The sequence below is a fragment of the Phyllobates terribilis genome, unplaced genomic scaffold (assembly GCF_046119375.1).
Source record: "Phyllobates terribilis strain yellow unplaced genomic scaffold, ASM4611937v1 Scaffold_1__5_contigs__length_1240528914, whole genome shotgun sequence".
NCBI classification, from domain to species: domain Eukaryota; kingdom Metazoa; phylum Chordata; class Amphibia; order Anura; family Dendrobatidae; genus Phyllobates; species Phyllobates terribilis.
In genome coordinates, this window is record NW_027362761.1 from 294,182,927 (window position 1) to 294,210,098 (window position 27,172).

At 42.7% G+C, this 27,172-nt stretch overlaps 1 protein-coding gene across 1 annotated transcript in view; it reads right to left on the bottom strand.

Annotated features, from left to right (window-relative positions):
* Window positions 1-500: 500 nt before the first annotated feature.
* PITPNB (phosphatidylinositol transfer protein beta) overlaps window positions 501-27,172 on the bottom strand; it is a 45,722-nt gene continuing 19,050 nt past the window's right edge. Inside the window, exons 5-12 of the mRNA XM_073673175.1 lie at window positions 21,024-21,031; window positions 17,592-17,666; window positions 17,109-17,192; window positions 7,474-7,551; window positions 6,574-6,684; window positions 5,096-5,218; window positions 1,919-2,000; window positions 501-1,100 (exon numbers count right to left, since the gene is read on the bottom strand). Coding sequence (XP_073529276.1) covers window positions 1,953-2,000; window positions 5,096-5,218; window positions 6,574-6,684; window positions 7,474-7,551; window positions 17,109-17,192; window positions 17,592-17,666; window positions 21,024-21,031 — 527 coding nt within the window. The 3' untranslated portion in view covers window positions 501-1,100; window positions 1,919-1,952. The remainder of the gene's footprint in view (window positions 1,101-1,918; window positions 2,001-5,095; window positions 5,219-6,573; window positions 6,685-7,473; window positions 7,552-17,108; window positions 17,193-17,591; window positions 17,667-21,023; window positions 21,032-27,172) is intronic.

The following is a 27,172-nucleotide window of genomic DNA, read 5'->3' on the forward strand; positions in this document are numbered from 1 at the left end:
TACCCTCTCTCACACCTCTAATTAAATGTCTTTATATATTAAATTAAATATTCATTTTACACGTAGAAGAGCCTCAGACTGGAAAGCATAAATAATGGAGAAATTAAACAGTTTGCATAGATCCCACACTGCGACATCTGAAATGAGCAACGTCTTTCAAGTGAGTGTGCAAGACTCATTCCAAAAAAAAGGGGGAAAACTACAGAGAAAGAAATGGAGAATGCAAGAACATAGCAGTGAATGTGGTTGATGTATTCCAGCCGCCATCCAGAAAACTACAGGGGAAACAATATAATGTAACCACCTAGCTACAAAGGGTGCACAGCATACTCATGATATTTCACCAGTAGTTTTCACGTATTAAAAAAAAAATATATATGAAAAATAAAGGAAAAGAAGGACAAGACCCTAGAAAGACAGACAACTCCGTATGAATAAGGACGAAAATCAGCAAACCCAATAAACAGCTAGAAAAGACCAATGAAACCAAAGCCGTTCACTGCGGTGGCAAATTCAATCTGTTTAATAAAAAAATAAGTATATATGACCAGCTGGGCATTTTAGAGCGAATTCATAATTTACCCTAAGAGAATGTAGGGTATATCAGTGCCTCGGACACTTTGTGAGGACATCCTCACATCCAAGAATTGTCAGATAAAGGTTTATTCGAAGCCCAGCATTACATGACACTACAATAATCCCGCAGTTATCAAAGCCACAGCTTATTACTATCTGGTAGATCTGTTACAGAACAAAAAAAACCTGCAGTTTATTTGCCTGGCATTAACCTAGAAGAAATAAAAGTGGAACAGGTTCTGCAGAATGATGAGATGGCCTGGCCGTCAGGAGTCCATGCCTTACAATGCTAGTGACATTCATCGGCTTGTAAACTAGTCATGTACAGTGCACCGACTTTACATTTTTTGCTCATGTCAGGTACAGTACACTTAAATAGTTTATGTTCAGAGTGTTTATATAGCTATATCCATACAGGTATATAAACACGGATGTAAATGACAATTCTGCATGCGGTTTGGTCAGGTCCGGCTTCATTCGTCATTGGCAGCACTTGTCCCTCTCACTTGACCTTGGTTGCGTAGCTGCATGGTAAAGAAAAGAAATAACACTATTAAACCACATGTTTCAGTGTGGTCATTAGGGAATAATCTTCATTACAAGTTATATATCCCCCTGAATAAGAAAAATGTATCAGCATTGCTATATAGAAAACATTGATAGGTGCTTAGAAAAGAAGCCTTTACACCCCAGAGCGAGCCACCGCTACCACCATATCATTCTTTAAAGGGAATCTGTCACCAAGATTTTGCCACCGAATCTGCAGCAAAATGTAGAGACAGAGACCCTGATTCCAGTGATGTGACACTTACTGAGCTGCTTGTTTTACTTCTGACAATCTCCTGCTGATAAAACGGTGATTTTACCACTAGAGCACTAATAAATCTGCTGCTAGGTAGTCCTCCATATTTATGAGCTCTGTATAACCACGCCCCACCAATGATTGGCAGCTTTCTTCCTATGCACAGAGTAACCAGAAAACAGCTGCCAATCAGTGGGGTGGGAGGGATTATACAGAGCTCAGCATTCAGAGAACTGCTAGATCTGCAGCATGGAGTTTTAATCAAAACTGCAGCATGGAGCCCAGTAAGTGGTCTTCGCTGAAATTAGGGTCTCTGCCCCAACATCATGCTGCTCTCAAATGGAATAGCAAAAACATCTGCTGATAGATTCTAATTAACTTCCATAAGGCAACAGATAAGTCAGCTGAAGACATAGAAGATACAGAAGAAAGTACATAGAAATGTGCAGCCAACAGAGGGAGCAAAAGACTGGAGCAAGCGTTTGAGCATATGACGTAGTATAGGACCATCACCTTATTATGTGCCTGCTACTTACACACCTCAATACTGCCCCTGTAACTAGACCTGGCTTGTTTAGGTGTCTGCCGCAGATGTACCTCGCACAGGACCCTTCTTACGTATCTAAAGTAAAATCATTGAAAAATAAAATGAACACAGATAGAAGGACAAAAGATAGTCCTCCATGAGGAGCCCACCCAGAAAACACTTGTATGGGCTAAACATAATGAACCCCTTAGTGATGCTGCCTGGGAGTCGGTATAAAGAAAAATCCTGCTGGTTAATAAAGGAGAAATCCACAGGAATAATGAACACGCTGCACATTAGAAACACTAAACACTGAGACTCTGATCTAAAACTACAAAGCTCCTTCTTCTATCCATTCAGTACTCATAGTGGACAGCACGCGTCACTTGTCTGCTGTTTTCATGGACCCATAAAACCTGTATGGGTGATTTTGTTCTGTGACTGATCCCAAATGGATGTGTCTCCATAATTTCTTGTGGGGAAAAATGACCATGGACATGTGAACAGCCCCATAGATAACATACCTATTATCTGAAAAACACTGAACACGTACACGAAAAACAGATGTCTGAATGAGGCCTAAGGCTACGTTCCCAAGACGAGTATTTGGTGCAGATTTGATGTTGCAGCATTTCTGCACCTATTCAATAAATTACAATACTTGTGTTTTTTCATCACATTTTTGAGTGCGTTTTTATTGGGCGTTTTCAGCTGCAGTATTTGTCTCTTTTGGTATGTCATATTTTAAATAAAGTTGCTTTGTTTTTGATACAACTTTATTGCTAAAGTCAATGGCAGATTACATGCATTTTTAGTACATTTCCGCATATGTGTTATCTACTGATTTTTTTCATCTGCTTTATGTCTATAGAGTAAATCCACAAATAAAATGCATATTTGCCCCAAGAAAAACTGACATGTTGCAGATTTCAAAAACTTACCGCAGGTCAGTTTACACTGAGCAAAAAATGTAAAAAACGCACAGTAAGCATGACATTTCTATAAATCCTATCCATTTTGCTGGAACTGTAAAAGGTTGTGGTTTTTTTTGCGTGGCAAAAATATGCAGCGTCAAAAATGCACCAAAAACTCATTGTGGGAACTTAAAGGGGTTGTCCACTGCTCGGACAATCCCTTCTGAATCCTATTTTCCCCTAGAAAAAATTATAACACTTATACTCACCTCCGCTGCTGATGTTGTTCCAGCTGTGCTGTTGCTGTTCCAGCTGTGCTGTTGCTGTTTCAGCTGTGTCGGCACTTGATTTCCTGCGGCTCGTGTGCACACGATCTCTGCGACCAATCAGCACAGGCTTCACTCTACCCTCCTTCGGACAAATCAAGACATCCGGAGGAAGCGAGCGCTACTGCTACTGCTGCTCTCCTTCCTCCAGATGTCAACTAGAAATGTCACTCAAGCCTCAGGAGAGCCAGTGCAGAAACCTCTGGAACGCCAGCACCGTAGGGGAGTATAGGTATTTTACTGGGGGGGGGGAAACTTAGGGACTCAGAAGGCATTGATGGAGTAGTGAAAAACTCCTTTAACCTAAATCTTAACAAGAATCCACCACAGGTATGTTATCCACACACATAAGCAGCAGTTACACAAATGTCAGGACAGAAGAGTTATTAATGCAAAATCATTCTGTCCCCATACAGCAGCATATTGTGGTCTTGAGGCCACACACCATCCCCCCGGTTTACACAGATGAGTGGCCGATAGCAATGATCATGTGATCACTCAAAGAACAAGAGTTTTGCTCATTCTTCAGGTGATCACCAGCATGTTCACATAGTTATCGACAGTCACCGCAGTGTGTAAACAGGAAATATGCTGCCAATATCAACCTATCTACATCATTGTATACAGTCACTTGTGATAGGGCCAAAATCAGCACATCTAAAAGGCACCATAACTTTTCACCAATTACTTGGTTTAGTTTGTGCCCAAAAACTCTGCCAAATTCCCTCTTCAAGCAATGTGAAGAATGGGTCTAAAAAAATGCAATAAATATTGTGCAACTGAAGAAAAGAAGGGTTTCTTTGGAACATTTAGACTTCGATACATTCTCCCAATGTGGATGTATCAATGTCTCAGCTGAGAACAGGACTTTAGTGACAAGTTTGCTGCCCCTGACCAGAAACCAGAGGGTTCTCATTCAACAGCAAACCATATACTGAAAATGTCAAAGGATTAGATTTTGACAAAAAAAAAAAAAATCTGTTCTTCAGTTTTTCAAACAAGAAAGTGTTAAGGTTTTGTCTACTTTTTATTACAAAGCACGGAACCATAGATGGAGGGCTGTGTTTAAGAACTTTTTCTTTACTTTTTGCTAAAAAGCATTTTTTTACAATACATTTTCAATAAAAATACTGGACCCTTTGGCTTCTACAGCCTCTATGTATCACCGCACACAGCAGACTGCAGAATGAGCTAAAAGTTAAATCTGTAAGCGAGCTGGTCTGACTAACACTCATGTCTCTTCTGAACGAATTTCTAAGCGGATTTATGACCAAATCACAAGTTTACTTTCAACTGGTCATAATCCAGTGTAAAATATTGTTTAGAAGAGAAAAAAATTGCAAACTCAGAACAAATTCACTGACAGATTTCACTGATAACGCTGGAGTACAGTGATATATAGAGGCTGGAGAAGCCAAAATGATACATTTTTAATTAAACTATAAAAAGTTAAGGGAGAATCCATATAAAAATATCTAGTAAGAAGTTACACTGAACAGAATGCTAATGCCAGGCCTTAAAGAGGTTGTCCAGTTAAAACAAGTTATTACCTATCCACAGTATAGGTGATAACTTGTGAATCAGTGGGTATAGCTCTGCTGGAACCTGCACTGATCGGCAGATTGGGAATTTTTCTATTTGCGACTGGGAACTTTTTTTTTTGTTACAAAACAGTAAGACGGGTCGGACGCCCGACCATCACTCAAGTCATGCTTTAGGGGGCTGCTGAAAAAAGCAGAGCTCAGTGCTCGGCAGCCCCATAAGGTATTGGTTAGGTCACACATGCACACTGCTGCACCATTTTAATGGGGAGGAAAGTCCTGCAGATCAGCAGTCGGACCCTCACTGATCAACAAGTTATCACCTATCCCCTTTACAAAATATTAATAAGACTATAAAATTAATTTTCTTTTAGGTTAAGCTTAAATACCAGATCAATAGAAATCCTCACCGCTTCTAACTCTTTCTGTGTTTCATCCTCCATTCGCCTGATGTCTTCCATCGTTAGGTCAATCCATTTGTCAATCCAGCAGAACAACTGACGATGAAAGTTTGTGAATATTCGCTTTTCTTGCTTAAAACAAAATAAGAAAAAACAACAAGTTTACTGAATGCGAAATTCACTAATTTTGTAATCTGTTTGTCAGCTCTGCCTTCCCTTGGTAGGCCTAAGGCCCTGTTTACACGCTCCTGCAGTGGGGTCATCTGAGTCCCCCTAAAAATGGGATTCAGACAAAATCTCGATGGGGCCATATATTAAATGAATAAAAGGGTCTGTCCAGATGGACACAGAACCCTAAAGTAATGCATCTGCCAAAGACACTTAAAAGGTCATTCCCAATACTAATAAAGTCTTCACCTATCCATGGGTTCCATGGTCAACCACCATTGATCCAAAAAAATAAAAAAAAATGGGACTCTAAAGTGCCCTATCGGAAAGAGCACTGAACATGCACAAAAGGAAACTATTGATTGTCTATAGGGCTGCCAGAGATGGTGATGCCCTGTGCTTGGCTATATCTGGCACTCCCATTGAGAATGAATGAATGAATGAAGTAGTGGCATGCATTTCATAGCCTCATTTCCAAGATTGGCAAGCGCCCCAATAGTTAGACCCCCACCAATCTGCAGGTTAATACCGATTCTTTTTTTAGGTGAAAACCTTACATTTTTTGGAAAACCCCAAAACCCATGAAAGGTCCCGTACGCATTACCCACTGATTATCTAATGTATATGGGGGCCTCCAGATTCCCCTTGTTAGAAGATATTACAGGGAAGGAGGGGGTCAGGCACATTGAATATCAAAACTCAATGCTTTTGCTCTCCCGATAGATAAGCGGCCACCTTTTCCTGTTGAAAGCACAGACAGACAGACAGACAAAGCATGCATATGTCCGAGGATGGTGGGAGGCCAACACAGTTTGCCCCAACAGCTATTGATGATGTATGGTCATCTATGGACAGATTGATAGACAAAACCGCCTGTGGCAGGGTCAACACCGGGTTACTGAATTTTTTAGTATTGTATTGCTCAATGGGGTTATACGATGTCCTCATACACAATTACACCAGGCATGGTGGTCTCCACTTCCACATCCCAAAAGTCGAAAAAAAAAATCATACATGTAATTTACTTTTGTAGGCATGACCATAAAAGTATATTACACAGGTTAAAGGTGTTCTCTGGTCATATGATATTGATGATGTATCCTCAGGATAGTTCATCAATATCAGATTGGTGGGGGTCCACCATCCAGCGCCCCAACCAGTCAGCTGTGGTTAGATCAGAATAAGAGTAGATATGCAGCTCCATTTACATCCGGCAGTCACCAGACCCAATAAAGGTTCTGGGTGTCGGACCCCCACAGAAGTGAATTCATTAACTTTTTTAAAAAATAAAAAAAACACATTTTTCTGGAGAGTCTTACCTTTTGAATAAAATGTTCTACTTTATTTTGAAGTCCCCACCATCTAAACTTAATTGTAACTAGTTTGTAAGCACACATTCGTGGACAGTCCTCTGCATTTGCCAGTTCTTTCTGAAAAAGTTGTGGATGAAAATATATTAGATTTTAACTTCATCCTTTCAGACTACTGCGCAAAAGCCCTTAGGATGAACGTCTCATCACCTGCCAGGCAGACATATTATGTGACTGAAGGGTTTGAACAGCAGTTATATGGAAACAATGGGAAACTTATACTAGATTATTGAAGTTAAGGAGATTAAAATCTAACGATAAAAGAGCAAATTATGGATAATTACCATATATGTAAGGCAAGTCTTGCGCTATGCCCTCTGGTGGCCGAAGAATGTAATGCAAAGTGCTAGTGTAATTCTCATGTATATAGCACACTTTTCATAGAAGATCTATATACATACAGATGGGCACACTCCCCCAATACCCTGGCCAAGCAGCCGTTTGACAACCAGGTACATGCGGCTGCCAGACGCCAATAGTAACATTCAGGAGGGCCAAGTTATCATGTGATTGCTGATGTTAGGGGCCGGTCAGGCCTCCACTGTACTCATTACTATCCAACAGTTACCGAGGCCAAGAGGAGACTTGGAGGATCTTACACGGATTTCAAAGGGGAGATGGCCACAGATGTTCATTCAACACTTCATAAAAGCCAGTGCCATGACCTGCTCATTGGTGGGCACCGCACGGCGAACCCCTACCAGTGTCATTCATCTGACCAGTTGGATTGAGATGTCAGAAGTTGCTACAATGAGAAATCCTTTTGTCACACAAAACCATTACAGGGGTACGGTGACCACTATTTTTGCATACAAGAGTGGAGAAACCCATTGTAATTTCCTAGTTTACCTTCCAATTCGGCCCCAGAGGTCCCCGATTTGTTTTACAAGACTGAAATATTGCTGGATCTTCATCGGCTTTGTAATCCTGCAAAACACAAAGGTATAATAATGTAATAAGCAATCTATATCCTTATCAGGGTCCAAAATACTGTATCCATCACTGTAAGCATGCTACAGGTGCCCAGCCTGCTCCGAGCTTTAAGCCCCCCGTACACATTAGATTATCATCAGTCACACACGTTGATATTGGACGGTTCGGCCAACGATAATCTGATGTGTATTGGAGCAGGCTGGGCATTTGTAGCAATGCTTACAATCATCCATGTAATGGGTATAGGGGCCCCGGCCAGATGATTGTTAGGGGAAATAAATTCTGGAATCAGACTGGATCCTTATGTTCTCCCATAGATAAGCAGCCACCAGACATGACTGATAACATCCCTCTCATAGAATACATAAGAGAATGCGACCGAATGAGCATTCCTCTTTATGGGAGAGACGTCCGAGGCAAACTTGACTGACAGCCATCTAAGGAGTATGGGGGGATTTAACCCAGATCTGCAGAGTGAAAAGAATCCTCTGGTTGAGGATTTGGAGTGACCACAAACATAAAAGGACACCAACACCACTCCATCCACTAATAACAAAAAAAAAAAAACATCATGTCAGATATATTGCAGATTCCACCCCTTTACAGTAGGTCGACATGTGACATCAGCTGGGGAACGTCTGCAGCGCAATTCCAGGTAAAGTTGCGCAGACTCATTCTGTAGATATCACTTACTGCATTGCCAAAGATAATATCTGCGATGAATATCCACAGCTTAAGGGCGCAGTTAGACAGCCGGTAACACGGACGATGGCACAGACTGGCCGGCAGCTCTCCTGGCCACAGAGTGACAGTATGTATTTCTATGCAGAAGTCACGCTCGGATCAGGAGAGTCGTCAGCCAGTCCATGCATTGTGATAGTCATCCGTGTTACACAGCCGTCTGACTGCGCCCTAAGAGTGATGTGCTGTGGATCTGACATCACCTGCACTGCTCAATCCCATCCACAGCGCTGGTCATTTTCCAACCTGTGTTGCATACTTAAATAGATTTTCTGCGCAGATTCCTGAGCTGAAAATCTAAGGCATAATACCAGAGGTACTTACAAATCTCATTCACACGTAGCCGAAAATTTCGCCGCAAAAATTGTTGCATGGTTTGGATTTTAAATTCTGAATCGTGTCAATTCTTCGCGAGGAATTCACATGAAGATTTTGATATGGAGCTGCCAGGGACTTGTGGCAAAACGGTGGGCACATTTCTTCCGTTCTACGTGCACCCAAGCCTTACATAAATAGCATTCCTCCAGCAGCTCCTCGGGGCAGACCAGTTACACCAGTCTCACAATACATTGTCACTGGGTGAGCCACCCATAGAGCAGTCACATATATAGGAACCGGCACCACTTAGTCCATGCACAGAAAAATCTACAGTTCATTTCTTTTTAACAGAGGATTCAGTTTGGAAAAGAACAGAAGAAAAACAAAAGCCGACTCTATGATACATGACAGAATTCTGCGTAGGAAACACAATGCGCAGCTCCCAATTACAGCTGCAAATGAGCAATAGTGTGGAAGGAGACAGCCTTCTGGCTTTGTTAGCATGCAATCTCCTTCAGGATCCCACAGGGAGAGCGGACCACTGCAGGCGAGCCTTTGGCTTGTGGTTTATTTTGTTTGCCACCAGCTGTACACTTCTCATCTCATTAGCTTTGTTAGAAGACTCTGGGGGATGACAGCTGGAACCCACTCGAATCTTCGGCTCTGAGGATTACTGGAGGCTAATTCCGCTGTGCAGTTTCTGCAACCCTTAAACTGGCTCGTCCGCCACATCTCTCTGTACGGCACAAACAGTTTGAGCTCCTCAAGTAGGTTAAAAACACAACAGGCTAAAATGTCAGGACGGATGAGAATGCCTCCTGTCCGTGGAGGAGAGCTGCAAACACGTCATATTGGCTGGCTGAGAGCGCACAGAGTTAATAAGGAACAGCAATATAAAATGCAAAGTAGAACCAGCAATTATTAATAACAGTCATATATTTTATCAGCTATGTAATAGGTCTGATGCCATGTACAAGGGAGCCCAGACCAGGTGGGCGATACCAGCTGGACTACCCCTATGTCTAATTGTCCAGTCAATGGCCGCTTCTCCTACCTTCATATTCTGGCTTCGTCATCCATGCTAGGAGGCTTATGGTCAACCAATCGGCCAGGGTCAGGGTCCGTCATCCATGCTAGGAGGCTTATGGTCAACCAATCGGCCAGGGTCAGGGTCCGTCATCCATGCTAGGAGGCTTATGGTCAACCAATCGGCCAGGGTCAGGGTCCGTCATCCATGCTAGGAGGCTTATGGTCAACCAATCGGCCAGGGTCAGGGTCCGTCATCCATGCTAGGAGGCTTATGGTCAACCAATCGGCCAGGGAGCCCTTCAGGAACCTCCCTCCTGGCAGTCATTCAGATTAAGACAACTCTACTCAATGGCCAGGAATATGTTGAAAGAGTTGTGTGTCTATCAGGAGGTGTCAGATCAAGCATTCACCTTAATTTATTAGTCTAAGAATGCTGTGTACCTCACTGATAGATAAGGTCACCTCAGTGATGGAGGTGGTGACCTCATGCTCTTGTTTCAATAGCACCTAATATAGCTGGTAGCCTGGGGCATAACTGCGTTCAAAAAGAAATGCATCTAAAAAATGGAGAGACAGCAGACGCCTGCACAGGAGAGAACTAGAAAGTTCAGTCCAGAGGACCCTGTAAAGAGGAGATCACAGTGAGCCAGGCCATCATGTGGTCTATGGGCTGATGTCTGACACCAATGGCAACCAGCAGATTGCTAAAGCAGTCCTGGGTATTCATGGAGAAGATGACAAGAGTAATGCACCCTGCTTCTTACTATAGTACATGCTGGAAACCTTGCTGCCAAAAACACCACCCGGTACAACTGTATGTAAAGCACTGCAGAATATGACTGCACTATATAAGTAAAGCATAATAAATAATTTAGTATAATACGGATATATGATGACTGCTCAAAGGAAAGTTTAGGAATACAAAAGCCAACAGTATAGACGTACTAGGGAAAGTAGGCGTTCTTAGCAGTAAATACAGTAAAGTATGGGATAACCGGCTGATCCCAGGCTTAAAGGGCTGTCCGGGTATAAGTATTGATTACCTCTACAGGATAGATCAAAAATAGCGTATCGGTGGGGATCTGACATCTGGAGTCCCCACCAGTCAGCTGATTTTTGCTCCGGATACTTCAAAATGGTTAAGGTTCTTTTAAATAAAAGCTGTTCTGTAGTTGCCTGCAGCGGCGCTTACTACACTTTGAACGTGGATAAGTGATCACTAGAAAAGCCCTTTCAGAGTGCAGGCCCCAAGGAAAACAAGCTACTCTGAAAAATGGCTGTCCTTGTAATAAAAGTAAGACTCCAGACTGCCAGGCCGGGCTTATAGGAGAGGAGGGTTCTATGATGTCTGTGAGGAGCTGGCCAAGGACTAAAGACTATTGGACCAATGGAGTCCACGGCTCTAGGGGCGGCAGACTTTTTCCAGTACGGAGCACAGGTTATGTCGATGTTGTTGGTTGTTGTGTTTTATTAGAGATTTGCTCGCTAGTCAGTTTAAGATGCACAAATCTCTCCTGGAAAGTGTTCAGCTTCAGGATTTGATGTTTCCATTCAGTGTCAGTAAGCAGAGGAAGATGTGCAGGCTGGATCTTATGCATACATAAGGCCAGACACGAGATTGCTTTACCTGATTACCAATCATTCCATTACTCTCGTTAGTGTCTCAGGGGCCTCAATTAAGCCATTGTTCTCCCAGTCACTAGTCACATTATGTGGAAGGGGATAGTAGACCCATTGAAGCAGTCACCACAGGGAATCTCAGATGTAGTCCTAGGTGACTCCGAAAAATACCTTCACCAATGTATAGTTAGCTTTTGGGGGAGGTGTTTTCTGAGAGCGGGGCTCAATTCTGGGGGGCGGCTTGGGGTATTTGGGACACTGATGAGGGAATGGAATGGAGGGGGGGGGGGGTGTTGCCGGCCAGAGCTGGATACACGGTTGTGGTATCAGTCGTCTGGAGGAGCAAAGGCTGTGACTGCAGACCTTGCCGGCGCAAGATACAAAAGTTGTGGGCCAACCAAAAGTTGGAAGACAGTGGGTATCGCCTGGTACGGGGGAAGTGGAACTACCGGTCCTGGGTTGGGATCTTGTGGACTGGGGGCATCAAATTGAGGTCATCTACCTGGAGTTGCAGTAATATCATGGACAGAAGACATAAAGCTAATTGCATCGTTAACCTGCCTAAGTTACTATTACAACCTACAACCTCAGATCTTCACAATGTCCATATGCCCTAAACATGGATAGAGGCGGTCTCCCTGAAACAATCCCTATAAATGGGACTCTAATATGAGATAGTGACTTTATTAAAAATTATTTCATTTAACACACACAATTAGGGGGAGAGTTTTTCCCTTTTGCATTATATGAGAAAACTGCAGTTCTCATCATTGCCACTAGAGAGCAGCACTGGTGTCTCTTCGGGCGTAGTGCAGAATGAGTGCTAGCAGCTCATTATCAGCTGGATCTATGCATCACAAGTGAGCTGAAATCTCAGACTATTGAGACTTCCTTCACCTCCTGTCCTCCACCCTGTAGTGCCGCAGATAGCACTCAGCTGCCAGTCTAATCACAAAGCACTCGACTATAAGAGGAGAGTCCCCACCGCCTACAGGCCCAGACTTCTCACTAGCCTGAAGCCACTAATCTGGATCTTCTACCTTGCTGTGCTACGCAGTACTCAAGTACAGACATGAAGGAGTGCCAGTAGCGAAGAAATGTAACGAAAAGCCAGAAATATACATGGAGCATATCCATAGGTGGCTGATGTGACTGACCGGCATTAACCCCTTTCAGGGAAAGGCAGATTTAAGCTTTAAGTGACAATCAGAATCATTTTGTTGTGGGCATATTTTGACGTTGCAATAGTTGTATGAGATTTGGGAAAGAAGTTTTATGGAAGGATTCATATTCATTTATAGTTTATACATAAAGCATTAAATAGCAATTTGCAATTATTATTTGCTCCATAAGAATGTGAAGTACAGACGTATGGGCACAGAGCAGTCACTAATACAAGACAACAGCAGAATAGGAAAGAGTCCTGCCCGTGATACAGTCATACATCCTGTGGAAGGAAGAGGATAGACTCTGTACAGAGGTGAGCGCAGTCTTGGACAATGGAGAGGAAGGGGGATCGACAGTACAAGGGGTAGCGCAGTAATGGAAGATGGAGAGGAAGGGGATAGAGCGTACTGAGGGGGGGCGCAGACATGGACGATGGAGAAGAAGGGGATAGACAGTACAGAGGGGGAGCGCAGTCATGGACGATGGAGAGGAAGGGGATAGACTCAGTACAGAGGTGAGAGCAGTCTTGGAAGATGGAGAGGAAGGGGATAGACAGTACAAGGGGTAGCGCAGTCATGGAAGATGGAGAGGAAAGGGATAGACCGAACAGAGGGGGGCGCAGTCATGGACGAAGGAGAAGGGGATAGATAGTACAGAGGGGGAGCGCAGTCATGGACGATGGAGAGGTAGAGGATAGACTCTGTAGAGGTGAGCGCAGTCTTGGACGATGGAGAGGAAGGGGATAGACAGTACAAGGGGTAGCGCAGTCATGGAAGATGGAGAGGAAAGGGATAGACCGAACAGAGGGGGGCGCAGTCATGGACGAAGGAGAAGGGGATAGATAGTACAGAGGGGGAGCGCAGTCATGGACGATGGAGAGGTAGAGGATAGACTCTGTAGAGGTGAGCGCAGTCTTGGACGATGGAGAGGAAGGGGATAGACAGTACAAGGGGTAGCGCCGTCATGGAAGATGGAGAGGAAGGGGATAGAGAGTACTGAGGGGGGGCACAGACATGGACGATGGAGAAGAAGGGGATAGACAGTACAGAGGGGGAGCGCAGTCATGGACGATGGAGAGGAAGGGGATAGACAGTACAGAGGGGGAGCGCAGTCATGAACGATGGAGAGGAAGGGGATAGACAGTACAAGGGGTAGCACAGTCATGGAAGATGGAGAGGAAGTGGATAGACCGTACTGAGGGGGGGGGGGGGCGCAGACATGGACGATGGAGAAGAAGGGGATAGACCGTACAGAGGGGGAGCGCAGTCATGGACGATGGAGAGGAAGGGGATAGACAGTACAGAGGGGGAGCGCAGTCATGGACGATTGCGAGGAAGGGGATAGACAGTACAGAGGGGGAGAGCAGTCATGGACGATGAAGAGTAAGGGGATAGACAGTACAAAGGGGAAGAGCAGTCATGGACGATGGAAAGGAAGGGGATAGAGACTACAGGGGGGAGGCGCAGTCATGGACGACGGAAAGGAAGGGGATACACAGTACAGAGTGGGAGCGCAGCCATGGACGATGGAGAAGAAGGGGATAGACAAACTGTACAGAGGGGGAGAGCAGTCATGGACGATGTAAAGGAAGGGGATAGACAGACTGTACAGGGGGGACCGCAGTCATGGACGATTGAGAGGAAGGGGATAGTCAGTACAGAGGGGGAGCGCAGTCATGGATGATGGAGAGGAAGGGGATAGTCCGTACAGAGGGGGAGTGCAGTCATCGACTATGGAGAGGAAGGGGATAGAGACTGTACAGAGGGGGAGCACAGTCATGGACGGTGGAGAGGAAGGGGATAGCCAGACTCTGTACAGAGGTGAGAACAGTCATGGACAATGCAGAATGTTATAAAGCGCACCCTCCCTATTCTGCCGCTCCTTGCAGTGCTTTGATCGAGTCAGGCTCTGTGTATGCCCTATTTTTAGCATGTATGTAGGAAAACTCCCAATATACAGTACTAGCTAAACACGTCCATAGTGATATTTTACTAGACAGAGGCCAAAAGATTGTCCTTTTGGCTTCCATCTTACTGGTAAGCCTCCGCAAAAAAAATAAAAATAAAAAAAAAAGAAGAAGAAGAGGTATCGCACTGCACCCAGGACAGATTAGAATGACACACACACACACACACACACCAGGGCTGTGGAGTCAGTAAGCCAAACCTCCGACTCCACACTACTGAGCATGTACGTAAAGTGCAGCACAGATTCATCTCCACTAAAAGCAGAGATCCTTAGATCAGGAATAGACCAGACATTTATAGGACATCTCATAACTTTCTCAAATTCTTATGAAAACATTTACAGCACATCCTGCACTGTACTACTGTACCCAATTTATTATATATTTTAGGAGTCGGTCCATTTTATACCGACTCCACAGCCCTGTTATATTTATTACACATACAGTTAGGTCCATAAATATTTGGACAGAGACAACATTTTTCTAATTTTGGTTCTAGACATTACCACAATGAATTTTAAACAAAACAATTCCGATGCAGTTGAAGTTCAGACTTTCAGCTTTCATTTGAGGGTATCCACATTAAAATTGGATGAAGGGTTTAGGAGTTTCAGCTCCTTAACATGTGCCACCCTGTTTTTAAAGGGACCAAAAGTAATAGGACAATTGACTCCAAGGCTATTTCATGGACAGGTGTGGGCAATCCCTTCGTTATGTCATTCTCAATTAAGCAGATAAAAGGCCTGGAGTTGATTTGAGGTGTGGTGCTTGCATTTGGAAGGTTTTGCTGTGAAGTAAATATGCGGTCAAAGGAGCTCTCCATGCAGGTGAAACAAGCCATCCTTAAGCTGCAAAAACAGAAAAAACCCATCCGAGAAATTGCTACAATATTAGGAGTGGCAAAATCTACAGTTTGGTACATCCTGAGAAAGAAAGAAAGCACTGGTGAACTCATCAATGCAAAAAGACCTGGGCGCCCACGGAAGACATCAGTGGTGGATGATCGCAGAATAATCTCCATGGTGAAGAGAAACCCCTTCACAGCAGCCAACCAAGTGAACAACACTCTCCAGGAGGTAGGCGTATCAATATCCAAATCTACCATAAAGAGAAGACTGCATGAAAGTAAATACAGAGAGTTTACTGCACAGTGCAAGCCACTTATAAGCATCAAGAATAAAAAGGCTAGACTGGACTTTGCTAAAAAAACATCTAAAAAAGCCAGCAGTTCTGGAAGAACATTCTTGGGACAGATGAAACCAAGATCAACCTCTACCAGAATGATGGAAAGAGAAAAGTATGGCGAAGGCGTGGTACAGCTCATGATCCAAAGCATACCACATCATCTGTAAAACATGGCGGAGGCAGTGTGATGGCTTGGGCATGCATGGCTGCCAGTGGCACTGGGTCATTGGTGTTTATTGATGATGTGACACAGGACAGAAGCAGCCGAATGAATTCTGATGTATTCAGAGCCATGCTGTGTGCTCAGATCCAGCCAAATGCAGCCAAACTGATTGGTCGTCGTTTCATACTACAGATGGACAATGACCCAAAACATAAAGCCAAAGCAACCCAGGAGTTTATTAAAGCAAAGAAATGGAATATTCTTGAATGGCCAAGTCAGTCACCTGATCTCAACCCAACTGAGCATGCATTAAACTTGTTAAAGACTAAACTTCAGACAGAAAGGCCCACAAACAACCAGCAACTGAAAACCACCGCAGTGAAGGCCTGGCAGAGCATCAAAAAGGAGGAAACACAGCGTCTGGTGATGTCCATGAGTTCAAGACTTCAGGCAGTCATTGCCAACAAAGGGTTTTCAACCAAGTACTAGAAATGAACATTTTATTTACAATTATTTAATCTGTCCAATTACTTTTGGTCCCTTTAAAAACAGGGTGGCACATGTTAAGGAGCTGAAACTCCTAAACCCTTCATCCAATTTTAATGTAGATACCCTCAAATGAAAGCTGAAAGTCTGAACTTCAACTGCATCTGAATTGTTTTGTTTAAAATTCTGTCCAAATATATATGGGCCTAACTGTATATACACACACACTTTTTTTTTTCCATTCGATATTGTAGTCTAAGGGTGTCAATATATGTCATCTGTTAGACCGTCTGTAAACAAAGGCCATGTGCGACCATATTATGGACTAGCAAATTTAGTTGCAGATCTGGATGCAATTCACTAAAAATGCACTTTAAAATAAAAAAATCCCAACTGAATGCAACGGGAAAGTTCCATATTAAGAGAAAAAAAAAAAAATACGAAAAAGGCTAGGTTCACACTTATACAGAGTTCTACGCCAAACACCACAACAAAGTTTCCATCAGAATCCCAGGACAACTGTATTCCAACGGGACCTCCAACTTATCCCTGATGAAGCCATTTCACCTGAATGAAGTTACTGTGAAAGCCGTGTGGACTCCGTTCTGTATTCACCTTTCACAAGTTAACCACATTTTTGAGCATGTCTTAAAAAGAAGAATACTGCCAGACAGCATCCACAGAAACCTCCAGAAATTCTTATACCATATACATATATATATCTGGACACCTGTAGATGTGGCATGGGTCTGGGTTATAAGAGCTAACTGAAGTCACACCTGATTTTATAGGTTTGGATTAGAGGAGAAATAAATGAAATAAGTCCGGACGTTTCGGTCGGATCCACATAAGGGGAATTTTACATGATATACTTACTGCTGGTTCTACTTGGCTTCTGTCTGCAATATCGATATGGACCACCTCAACAGTCTTCCACACATTAGGATCTAGACAATGTACCTGGAAGGAGAAGGGGGGAATAAATGAGTCCTTCAATATTTGCATTTTATTAAAACTAAATAATAAGAATCTTGTGACGATCACAGGACACAAAAAAGCAGAATACCAGCAGTGAGAAGAACCTACATACTGTCGTACGGTACTGAGGCATACAGCTTCTGACAATGTTCTTCATAGCTCTAAGGGCCCAATTACACCAGCGACCGGGGCCTGGGCTACATGCAAGCCAATCAGCAGTACACAGAACGATCATTAATACGATGACATGATGTTCTATGCGCACATAACTATAGGCAGCACATCTACTGTATACATAAGTCAATGTGCTGCCGAGAACAATGATTTTTAAGCTTTCTTTAAAAATTTGTTAAGACAGCTGATAATCGGCTAATAACTTACATTTTCTTGAGTTCCCACATCCGGTTTGTGCCAAGTCTCAATTTTAATGAAGAAATCTTCTTTCATATATTCATTCTGATAAAGTAAAATACACAAAACTGAAAGGGGTTGTACTATTTTGACTATTACTCCATAGCCTCAGAGACATAAAACAGACTGGGCTTTTACACCCTTTCCCTGGGACCAGTCCTGCATCTCCGCTGCTGATCCAGTCTTTGTTCATCAACTCCAGCAGTGACGCCACATCTACAGCAATGCAGTCAATCACTGGGCTCATACTAGTCTACATTGGTTAAGAGCACTGTAGATGTGATGTCACAGCTCACTTGTAATACATATATCCGAGAGGCAGCGCTTTACCGGGAAGGGCTAGTAAAAAGCTTGGTTTATTGTACAGATCTCAGAGTCTATGGAGAAATAGGAGTTAAAACACAATCATCACTGTAAAAAGGAAGTTAGTTGTGGTCGGTGCCATCCGCTAAATCAGATAACTGTGGTAAGAAAAGATTGCGAGAAGTCACTTATGTCACTTGATATTAGATTTGCAGTGTTGTACATATTTCTGGGTTTAGTGACAGGAGCATAAATGTGAAAAAGAACAAAGCTATAGAAATGTAAAAATCTAGTTCAGCAAAGGACTGCCAGATCTGAAAACACAAAGCATACTCTGATTGCTCACTACTGTGCTATGGATGCAAGTTTAAAGGGAAGCGAGTGATCAGTACATGCATTGACGCCAGTCACAGAAATAGTCATTAATGAGTATTTTCCATAGATAAATGAGGGAATGTTTATTGGAACCATTTAAGCTTTCCAGATAATGTACTGAAAAACTAAGAATTATATTTATTTTGTGGTGGAGAAAAAATATACAGTACAGACCAAAAGTTTGGACACACCTTCTCATTTAAAGATTTTCTGTATTTTCATGACTATGAAAATTGTACATTCACACTGAAGGCATCAAAACTATGAATTAACACATGTGGAATTATATACTTAAAAAAATGTGAAACAACTGAACATATGTCTTATATTCTAGGTTCTTCAAAGTAGCCACCTTTTGCTTTGATGACTGCTTTGCACACCCTTGGCATTCTCTTCATGAGCTTCAAGAGGTAGTCACCGGAAATGGTTTTCACTTCACAGGTGTGCCCTGTCAGGTTTAATAAGTGGGATTTCTTGCCTTATAAATGGGGTTGGGACCATCAGTTGTGTTGTGCAGAAGTCTGGTGGATACACAGCTGATAGTCCTACTGAATAGACTGTTAGAATTTGTATTATGGCAAGAAAAAAGCAGCTAAGTAAAGAAAAAAGAGTGACCATCATTACTTTAAGAAATGAAGGTCAGTCAGTGCGAAAAATTGGGCAAACTTTGAAAGTGTCCCCAAGTGCAGTTGCAAAAACCATCAACCGCTACAAAGAAACTGGCTCACATGAGGACCGCCCCAGGAAAGGAAGACCAAGAGTCACCTCTGCTTCTGAGGATAAGTTTATCAGAGTCACCAGCCTCAGAAATCGCAGGTTAACAGCAGCTCAGATTAGAGACCAGGTCAATGCCACACAGAGTTCTAGCAGCAGACACATCTCTTCAACAACTGTTAAAAGGAGACTTTGTGCAGCAGGCCTTCATGGTAAAATAGCTGCTAGGAAACCACGGATAAGGACAGGCAACAAGCAGAAGAGACTTGTTTGGGCTAAAGAACACAAGGAATGGACATTAGACCAGTGGAAATCTGTGCTTTGGTCTGATGAGTTCAAATTTGAGATCTCTGGTTCCAACCACCGTGTCTTTGTGCGACGCAGAAAAGGTGAACGGATGGACTCTACATGCCTGGTTCCCACCGTGAAGCATGGAGGAGGTGTGATGTTGTGGGGGTGCTTTGCTGGTGACACTGTTGGGGATTTATTCAAAATTTAAGGCATACTGAACCAGCATGGCTACCACAGCATCTTGAAGAGGCATGCTATTCCATCCGGTTTGCGTTTAGTTGGACCATCATTTATTTTTCAACAGGACAATGACTCCAAACACACCTCTAGGCTGTGTAAGGGCTATTTGACCAAGAAGGAGAGTGATGACTGTGGCGGCCAGGTCATTTGGCGTAGCACCCCACCAGACCTGAACCCAATCGAGATGGTTTGGGGTGAACTGGACCGCAGAGTGAAGGCAAAAGGGCCAACAAGTGCCAAGCATCTCTGGGAACTCCTTCAAGATTGTTGGAAGACCATTTCCGGTGACTACCTCTTGAAGCTCATCAAGAGAATGCCAAGAGTGTGCAAAGCACTCATCAAAGCAAAAGGTGGCTACTTTGAAGAACCTAGAATATAAGACATATTTTCAGTTGTTTCACACTTTTTTGTTAAGTATATAATTCCACATGTGTTAATTCATAGTTTTGATGCCTTCAGTGTGAATGTACAATTTTCATAGTTATGAAAATACAGAAAAATCTTTAAATGAGAAGGTGTGTCCAAACTTTTGGTCTGTAACGTGTGTGTATATATATATATATATAAACCTTCATTTAAATATGTGTTTTAATTTTTTCCCCTTTTTTAATTACCATGTTATGGTAAATGCTAGCTTTATTATGCGGGTCAGTACAATTACACCAATACCAAACGTCTATAGGTTTTTTTTTCCCCCCATGTTTGACCTCTTTTAAAGAATGAAAATCTTTAAAAAAAATAAATAAATAAATCTGGTTTGGGTCATCTTATTCAGAGACCCACCATAACAATATCATGTTTCCATCAATTAAGCCATATGACGACTTGTGTTTTGCAGTACTAAGTGTAGCTATTATCAATATCATTTTGAGATACATAGAAGTTTTTTATGGCTTTTTATCCAACCTTTTATTTTTTGGAGAGGGGGGGGCAAGTCAGGTTTTTGTTTTTCTCCCCTCTACTTTAACTTCTCCCTGAGGGTTAAGTGATTTAATATGTTATATATTTCAGCCTTTTTAGATGCAGTGATACAAAATGTATTTTTTTCATATTACTTTTAGGTAAATAGGAGTGGTTTGAAAGGTTTAAGTTTTTTTTAAATTGTTTATCTATTGAACATGCACATCACTTAGATTTTTCTCAAACACTACCATCTTCAACTACAGGAATTCTACAATGAAGGATGCAAATTGCCTCTTCAGATAAAAGAGGACTTGTACTCTACAGCGCCACCTAAGTCCTATTTTTTCTCTGAAGAGGCAATTTGCATATTAAATTTCCCAGAGGAGCATTGCATGGCGAATAAGCCTCCTCACCTTGACGTGCCAGAGCTGGTGTGTCACTCTCCATAAGGAGAAACGCGACCCCTTAGACTACAATGAAGGAAAAACTCACACCCATCTATGTATTATATCAAAGTCTACAGCCATAAAAAATCTGCACAAGAAGGGGACAAAGACTACATAAATGTAAACTCACCGTTACAACTGATCCATCAAAAATAGCAAAGCACATACAGGAACAAGGAGAGAAAAAATAAGATTAGAAATGCCAAATGACAGCAGATAAGTAACCGAACAAAAGTCACAAGTTTCAGTAGTCTCATCAATGTAATAAAGTAGTGTTTTGGTCAAGTACAATATTCTATAAGGTTTATCATAATTATTATATCGCCTGCAAGAAAAAAAAATATTGAGACTCATCATCACTAGATCATCCCATTCTAGGCATTTTCTTGCCATAGAGAATGGCGAAGTGGCTACACTATTCCATACAATGGTGACCAATGGGTGACTTATGCCTGTACGGTGGCATGTGTCGTAGATTTCAGCCAGAAGTATACATCAGGAAATCCCCCCTATGTATCCCTGGAAATGTGAACACAGACTGATCGGGACCCTGTAATAAGTGACAACTCCTGCTATACGACGCAGTTTGTATACACCATTACTGTTCTGGATATGTTAAAATGTGAGGATTAAGCAACTATTAGGTACAATTGTAAAAGTGAGCTCCGGCACACCACTGTGGGCATCATATACTGTAGACAACTGATTAAAATGGTCCCAATTTTAAAGCACCACTCCAGGGTTTTGTATTGCAACACAGGAGCGGTGCTACTAAAGCAAGATCCCTGCACCTAATATTATACTCGCCACCCACAGTCTTCAGAAAATCAAGGCGCCCTTCCGGTCCTGCACCACCATCTTGTAACCACAAACTTCTCAATGACCGGAAGTCAGAAGTAATGGTCACAGGCAGGGGCAGACTGGCCCACCGGAGGATCGGGAAAACCCCCGGTGGGCCCTGGGTCCCGTTGGCCACGCCCCCAAGCCCCGCCCCTCTACCCCCTGTACAGAGAAGAGAGGTTCCCCCCCGGTTCGCTAACCATATCGGCAGCACTGCAGGAAAAGGGGCCCTCTGCAGCGGCAAAGCAAGGAGAGAGCGATCTCCCTGCTCTGCCTGCTGCCGCAGTGCCCCTTTGCCTCCTCTGCGCAGCGCGACACTGCCGGCGCGTGCGCAGGAAGTCAGTCTCAGGGCGATTACGTCATCGCCCTGGGACTGCTTCCTGTGCGCGCTGTGGAGGACGGACCCGGCGTCGCCCCAGGCAGCGGCAGCAAAATCCATGGGCTCCTGTCAGGTATATATTATTGGAGGCAGCAGAATCTATGGGCTCCTACCAGGTATATATTATTGGAGGCAGCAGAATCCATGGGCTCCTACCAGGTATATATTATTGGAGGCAGCAGAATCCATGGGCTCCTGTCAGGTATATATTATTGGAGGCAGCAGAATCCATGGGCTCCTGTCAGGTATATATTATTGGAGGCAGCAGAATCCATGGGCTCCTGTCAGGTATATAGCATTGGAGGCAGCAGAATCCATGGGCTCCTGTCAGGTATATAGCATTGGAGGCAGGAGAATCTATGGGCTCCTGTCAGGTATATATTATTGGAGGCAGCAGAATGTATGGGCTCCTGTCAGGTATAAATTATTGGAGGTAGCAGAATGTATGGGCTCCTGTCAGGTATAAATTATTGGAGGTAGCAGAATCCATGGGCTCCTACCAGGTATATATTATTGGAGGCAGCAGAATCCATGGGCTCCTGTCAGGTATATAGCATTGGAGGCAGGAGAATCTATGGGCTCCTGTCAGGTATATATTATTGGAGGCAGCAGAATGTATGGGCTCCTGTCAGGTATATATTATTGGAGGCAGCAGAATGTATGGGCTCCTGTCAGGTATAAATTATTGGAGGTAGCAGAATCTATGGGCTCCTACCAGGTATATATTATTGGAGGCAGCAGAATCCATGGGCTCCTGTCAGGTATATATTATTGGAGGCAGCAGAATCCATGGGCTCCTGTCAGGTATATATTATTGGAGGCAGCAGAATCCATGGGCTCCTGTCAGGTATATATTATTGGAGGCAGCAGAATCCATGGGCTCCTGTCAGGTATATAGCATTGGAGGCAGCAGAATCTATGGGCTCCTGTCAGGTATATATTATTGGAGGCAGCAGAATCTATGGGCTCCTGTCAGGTATATATTATTGGAGGCAGCAGAATCTATGGGCTCCTGTCGGGTATATATTATTGGAGGCAGCAGAATCTATGGGCTCCTGTCAGGTATATATTATTGGAGGCAGCAAAATCTATGGGCTCCTGTCACGTATATATTATTGGAGGCAGCAGAATCTATGGGCTCCTGTCAGGTATACAGTACAGACCAAAAGTTTGGACACACCTTCTCATTTAAAGATTTTTCTGCATGTTCCTGACTATAAAAATTGTACATTCACACTGAAGGCATCAAAACTATGGATTAACACATGTGGAATTATATACTTAACAAAAAAGTGTGAAACAACTGAAAATATGTCTTATATTCAAGGTTCTTCAAAGTAGCCACCTTTTGCTTTGATGACTGCTTTGCACACTCTTGGCATTCTCTTGATGAGCTTCAAGAGGTAGTCACCGGAAATGGTTTTCACTTCACAGGTGTGCCCTGTCAGGTTTAATAAGTGGGATTTCTTGCCTTATAAATGGGGTTGGGGCCATCAGTTGTGTTGTGCAGAAGTCAGGTGGATACACAGCTGATAGTCCTACTGAATAGACTGTTAGAATTTGTATTATGGCAAGAAAAAAGCAGCTAAGTAAAGAAAAACGAGTGGCCATCATTACTTTAAGAAATGAAGGTCAGTAAGCGCGAAAAATTGGGAAAACTTTGAAAGTGTCCCCAAGTGCAGTTGCAGAAACCATCAAGCGCTACAAAGAAACTGGCTCACATGAGGACCGCCCCAGGAAAGGAAGACCAAGAGTCACCTCTGCTTCTGAGGATAAGTTTATCTGAGTCACCAGCCTCAGAAATTGCAGGTTAACAGCAGCTCAGATTAGAGACCAGGTCAATGCCACACAGAGTTCTAGCAGCAGACACATCTCTACAACAACTGTTAAGAGGAGACTTTATGCAGCAGGCCTTCATGGTAAAATAGCTGCTAGGAAACCACTGCTAAGGACAGGCAACAAGCAGAAGAGACTTGTTTGGGCTAAAGAACCCAAGGAATGAACATTAGACCAGTGGAAATCTGTGCTTTGGTCTGAGGAGTCCAAATTTGAGATCTTTGGTTCCAACCACCGTGTCTTTGTGCGACGCACAAAAGGTGAACGGATGGACTCTACATGCCTGGTTCCCACCTACATTCTGCTGCTTACACAAACATTTTTGCAGTTTACAAGACACTTCTTACACTTGCTTGCACCCAGGTTTCATGTGAAAGAGTGTTCTCAAAGCTGAAAATTGTAAAAAATCGTCTGAGGTCTTTGATTGGACAGGAACTTTTAGAGTCACTCCTTCTGTTGAACATTGAGTGTGACATTTCAAGGAACTTAGACTATGATGACATTATTAATAAGTATGCAATGTCATCTTCTGTTCTGAAAAAAAAACGTTTGTAATTTTGCTGCTGAATGACTGTTAGTGTGTGTTTATTTGTTGTTTTGGGCCTTTCACTAACAATTGAATGGTACTGTATTATAGAGGAGAGGAAAACGTCCAATACAAACTTCCAAAATGCTTACAGAATTCTTTAAGTTTTCCCATTGGGCCAAGTTTGGTGCTGCTACAATGATGCTAGATAGATGCAGGTTCAATTTGTGGCACTTCTACTTTAAGAGAATGTACCTTGAAAGTATTTATTGTTATTGTTCTGTTATGGCACTTTATCACACACTGATGTGAATAAGATAACAGCGTTCCTCTTTTGCCAGGAGTGTTTCTTTAGTTTGTTATTTAATCATTATATTGGTTATTTGTTAATAAAGTTGATTCATTTTGAAAGAGTTTGTGGACTTATGTTATTCCTATATACGGTAACTGCATGGTGCCGGTGGGCCCCAAGATTGATTTTTTCCTGGTGGGCCCCAGGCTCTCAATGCAAGTGTATGAAAGCCAGAATAAGGCTCTCATAGACTTGCAAAGAAAAGTGACTTCCGGCTCACCCAGCAAACACTGGAGCGATTCAGCAGGTCACAAAGTGCCGGAGACCAACGGGAGAAGCGCTGATAACAGATGAAGACGACGGCGGGTAAGTATGAGACTAGGACCAGGGATCTTACATTAGTGGCACCACTCCAGAGCTGCGATAAAAAAACAAAAACACTGGAGTGGTGGTTTAAAAGAGAAAAATCCCACATTGTGATTCTGTGCCACAGCTGATCCATTTAGCATAGATTTTGGGATTCTCACCACTCTTTATAAAGGTAGACTTTCTATAGTTTGCTGACACTAACCTTACCAGAATAGCAGGTGGCGTGAATTCCATAGCAATAATTACATTAAAATAATTAATTAGTTCTAGATAAGTACAAAGATAAACCAAATTACTGATGACATCCCCTAGTCTTCCAGCATCACAGGATTTAGAGATACACAGCTAGTATTCACCGTTACAGGAGCTCATTAAAGCGTTCCACAGTAACTGGAATTTTAATTTTTATTAAATAAATTAATCGTACACATGAAAATAAGCAACTATGGAATAAATCCTATCAGAGAAATCTGCTGCTTTCTCCTCCTGGACTGATCTTTCACTCTCAATTCAAGTGTAAAAACTGTCTTCAGTGAATGCAGATTTCCCCATTATTGAGATAGGAGATGACCGTTGGTATTTCTAACATTCTATGGAGGGGGAGGAGCCAGAGGCAGACCGATTCAGTTGCAAGTTCTCAAACAGTTACAATTCTCTTTAGAACTTTATGAGCATCAACCGTCATCTATGTCAATAATGGAGAATTTACTGCTTATAGAGTTCCATGGAGAATTGTAACTGTTGTTTCAGGAGAACTTGCAGCAGAATCTGTGTCTGCCTCTACTTTTGATTCTGGAAAAAAACCTTTAAAAGGGAATCTGTCAGCAGGTTTCTGCCATGTAATCTGAAGACAGCATGCTGCAGGGGTTAAAAAGCAGATTTCAGCAATGCCTCTGTTATCAAGCTCTGTTGTTTTGCTTGCTTACAATGATTGTTTTAGCACCAGGAGCTTATCATTTCTCAGACCAGCAGTGTGTACCTCTTGGTCCGACACACCCCCTCCTGTGATAAGTACCTCACTATCTATAGACATTGTATATACAGTCTGGTGGGGCGGGGTTAGCTTCCTCAGCTCTGCTGCATTGCTAAATTTAGGAACTTTGTGTCAGAACGGCTGCACCCAGTAATCTGAGTGATACATCGTTGGATTCAGCTTCTCTTTTCCTACATCATGCTGCTCTCAGATGAGGTAGCAAAAAACTGCTGACAGATTTCCTTTAATGTCTGTAGAAACACTGATTTATCTCATTGTATTTAGCTAGGGACTGAGTATAACATGTAACATACCTCCATTAATGAAAACCCAATGAGAATAATGACTCGGCACCAATACTGGATTATAACCCATTATACAATTTGTGTGGTTACAATCTTTAGGATTTTTTTCAATTGAAAGTAACATTGGAAGTAATGAATTCTGCAGGAAATGCAGAGAGAATAGCAGCAGCGTCCTGACCCCAAGGGACACATAATTCTGCAGGAAAGACTCTGATTAAATGTCTGTAAAACCGTTCATATGGAACTTGATGGCCAGGAATGACTAGGATGGCATCCCACCAGAACAGTCAATGTCGAATTAGCAAGCAGCCTCTTTCCATGGTGCTCAGAGTACAATACAGGTCTGATAAGTCCTGAATAAACTAAAATAAACATTTCTCCAAGGACATCCATAATGGTGCCAACCAGCAGTGGTGAGCCCGCTCTTTCATGGGGAAACTGGAAAGATCACCTGCAGCACTATGCACTTAATACTTAACCCCTTAAAAGACCAGGCTATTTTTTCATTTTTGAGCTGTCATTTTTTCCTCTCCTCTTCCAAGAGCCATACCTTTTTTTCCCACTTTTCTGTCTATATTGCCATATATATTAATTTGGACAATCACACAAGTCTTTTTGTTTTACATTTTTCTATTTACATTAAGGGAACAGGGTGTGTGTGTTTTGGGAGGTTTTTAAAAAAAATGACATTTTTTCTTACATTAGTAACTAGACCCCTTAGGATAGTATGCTGCGATACTATAGTAGTGTAGTTGTGAA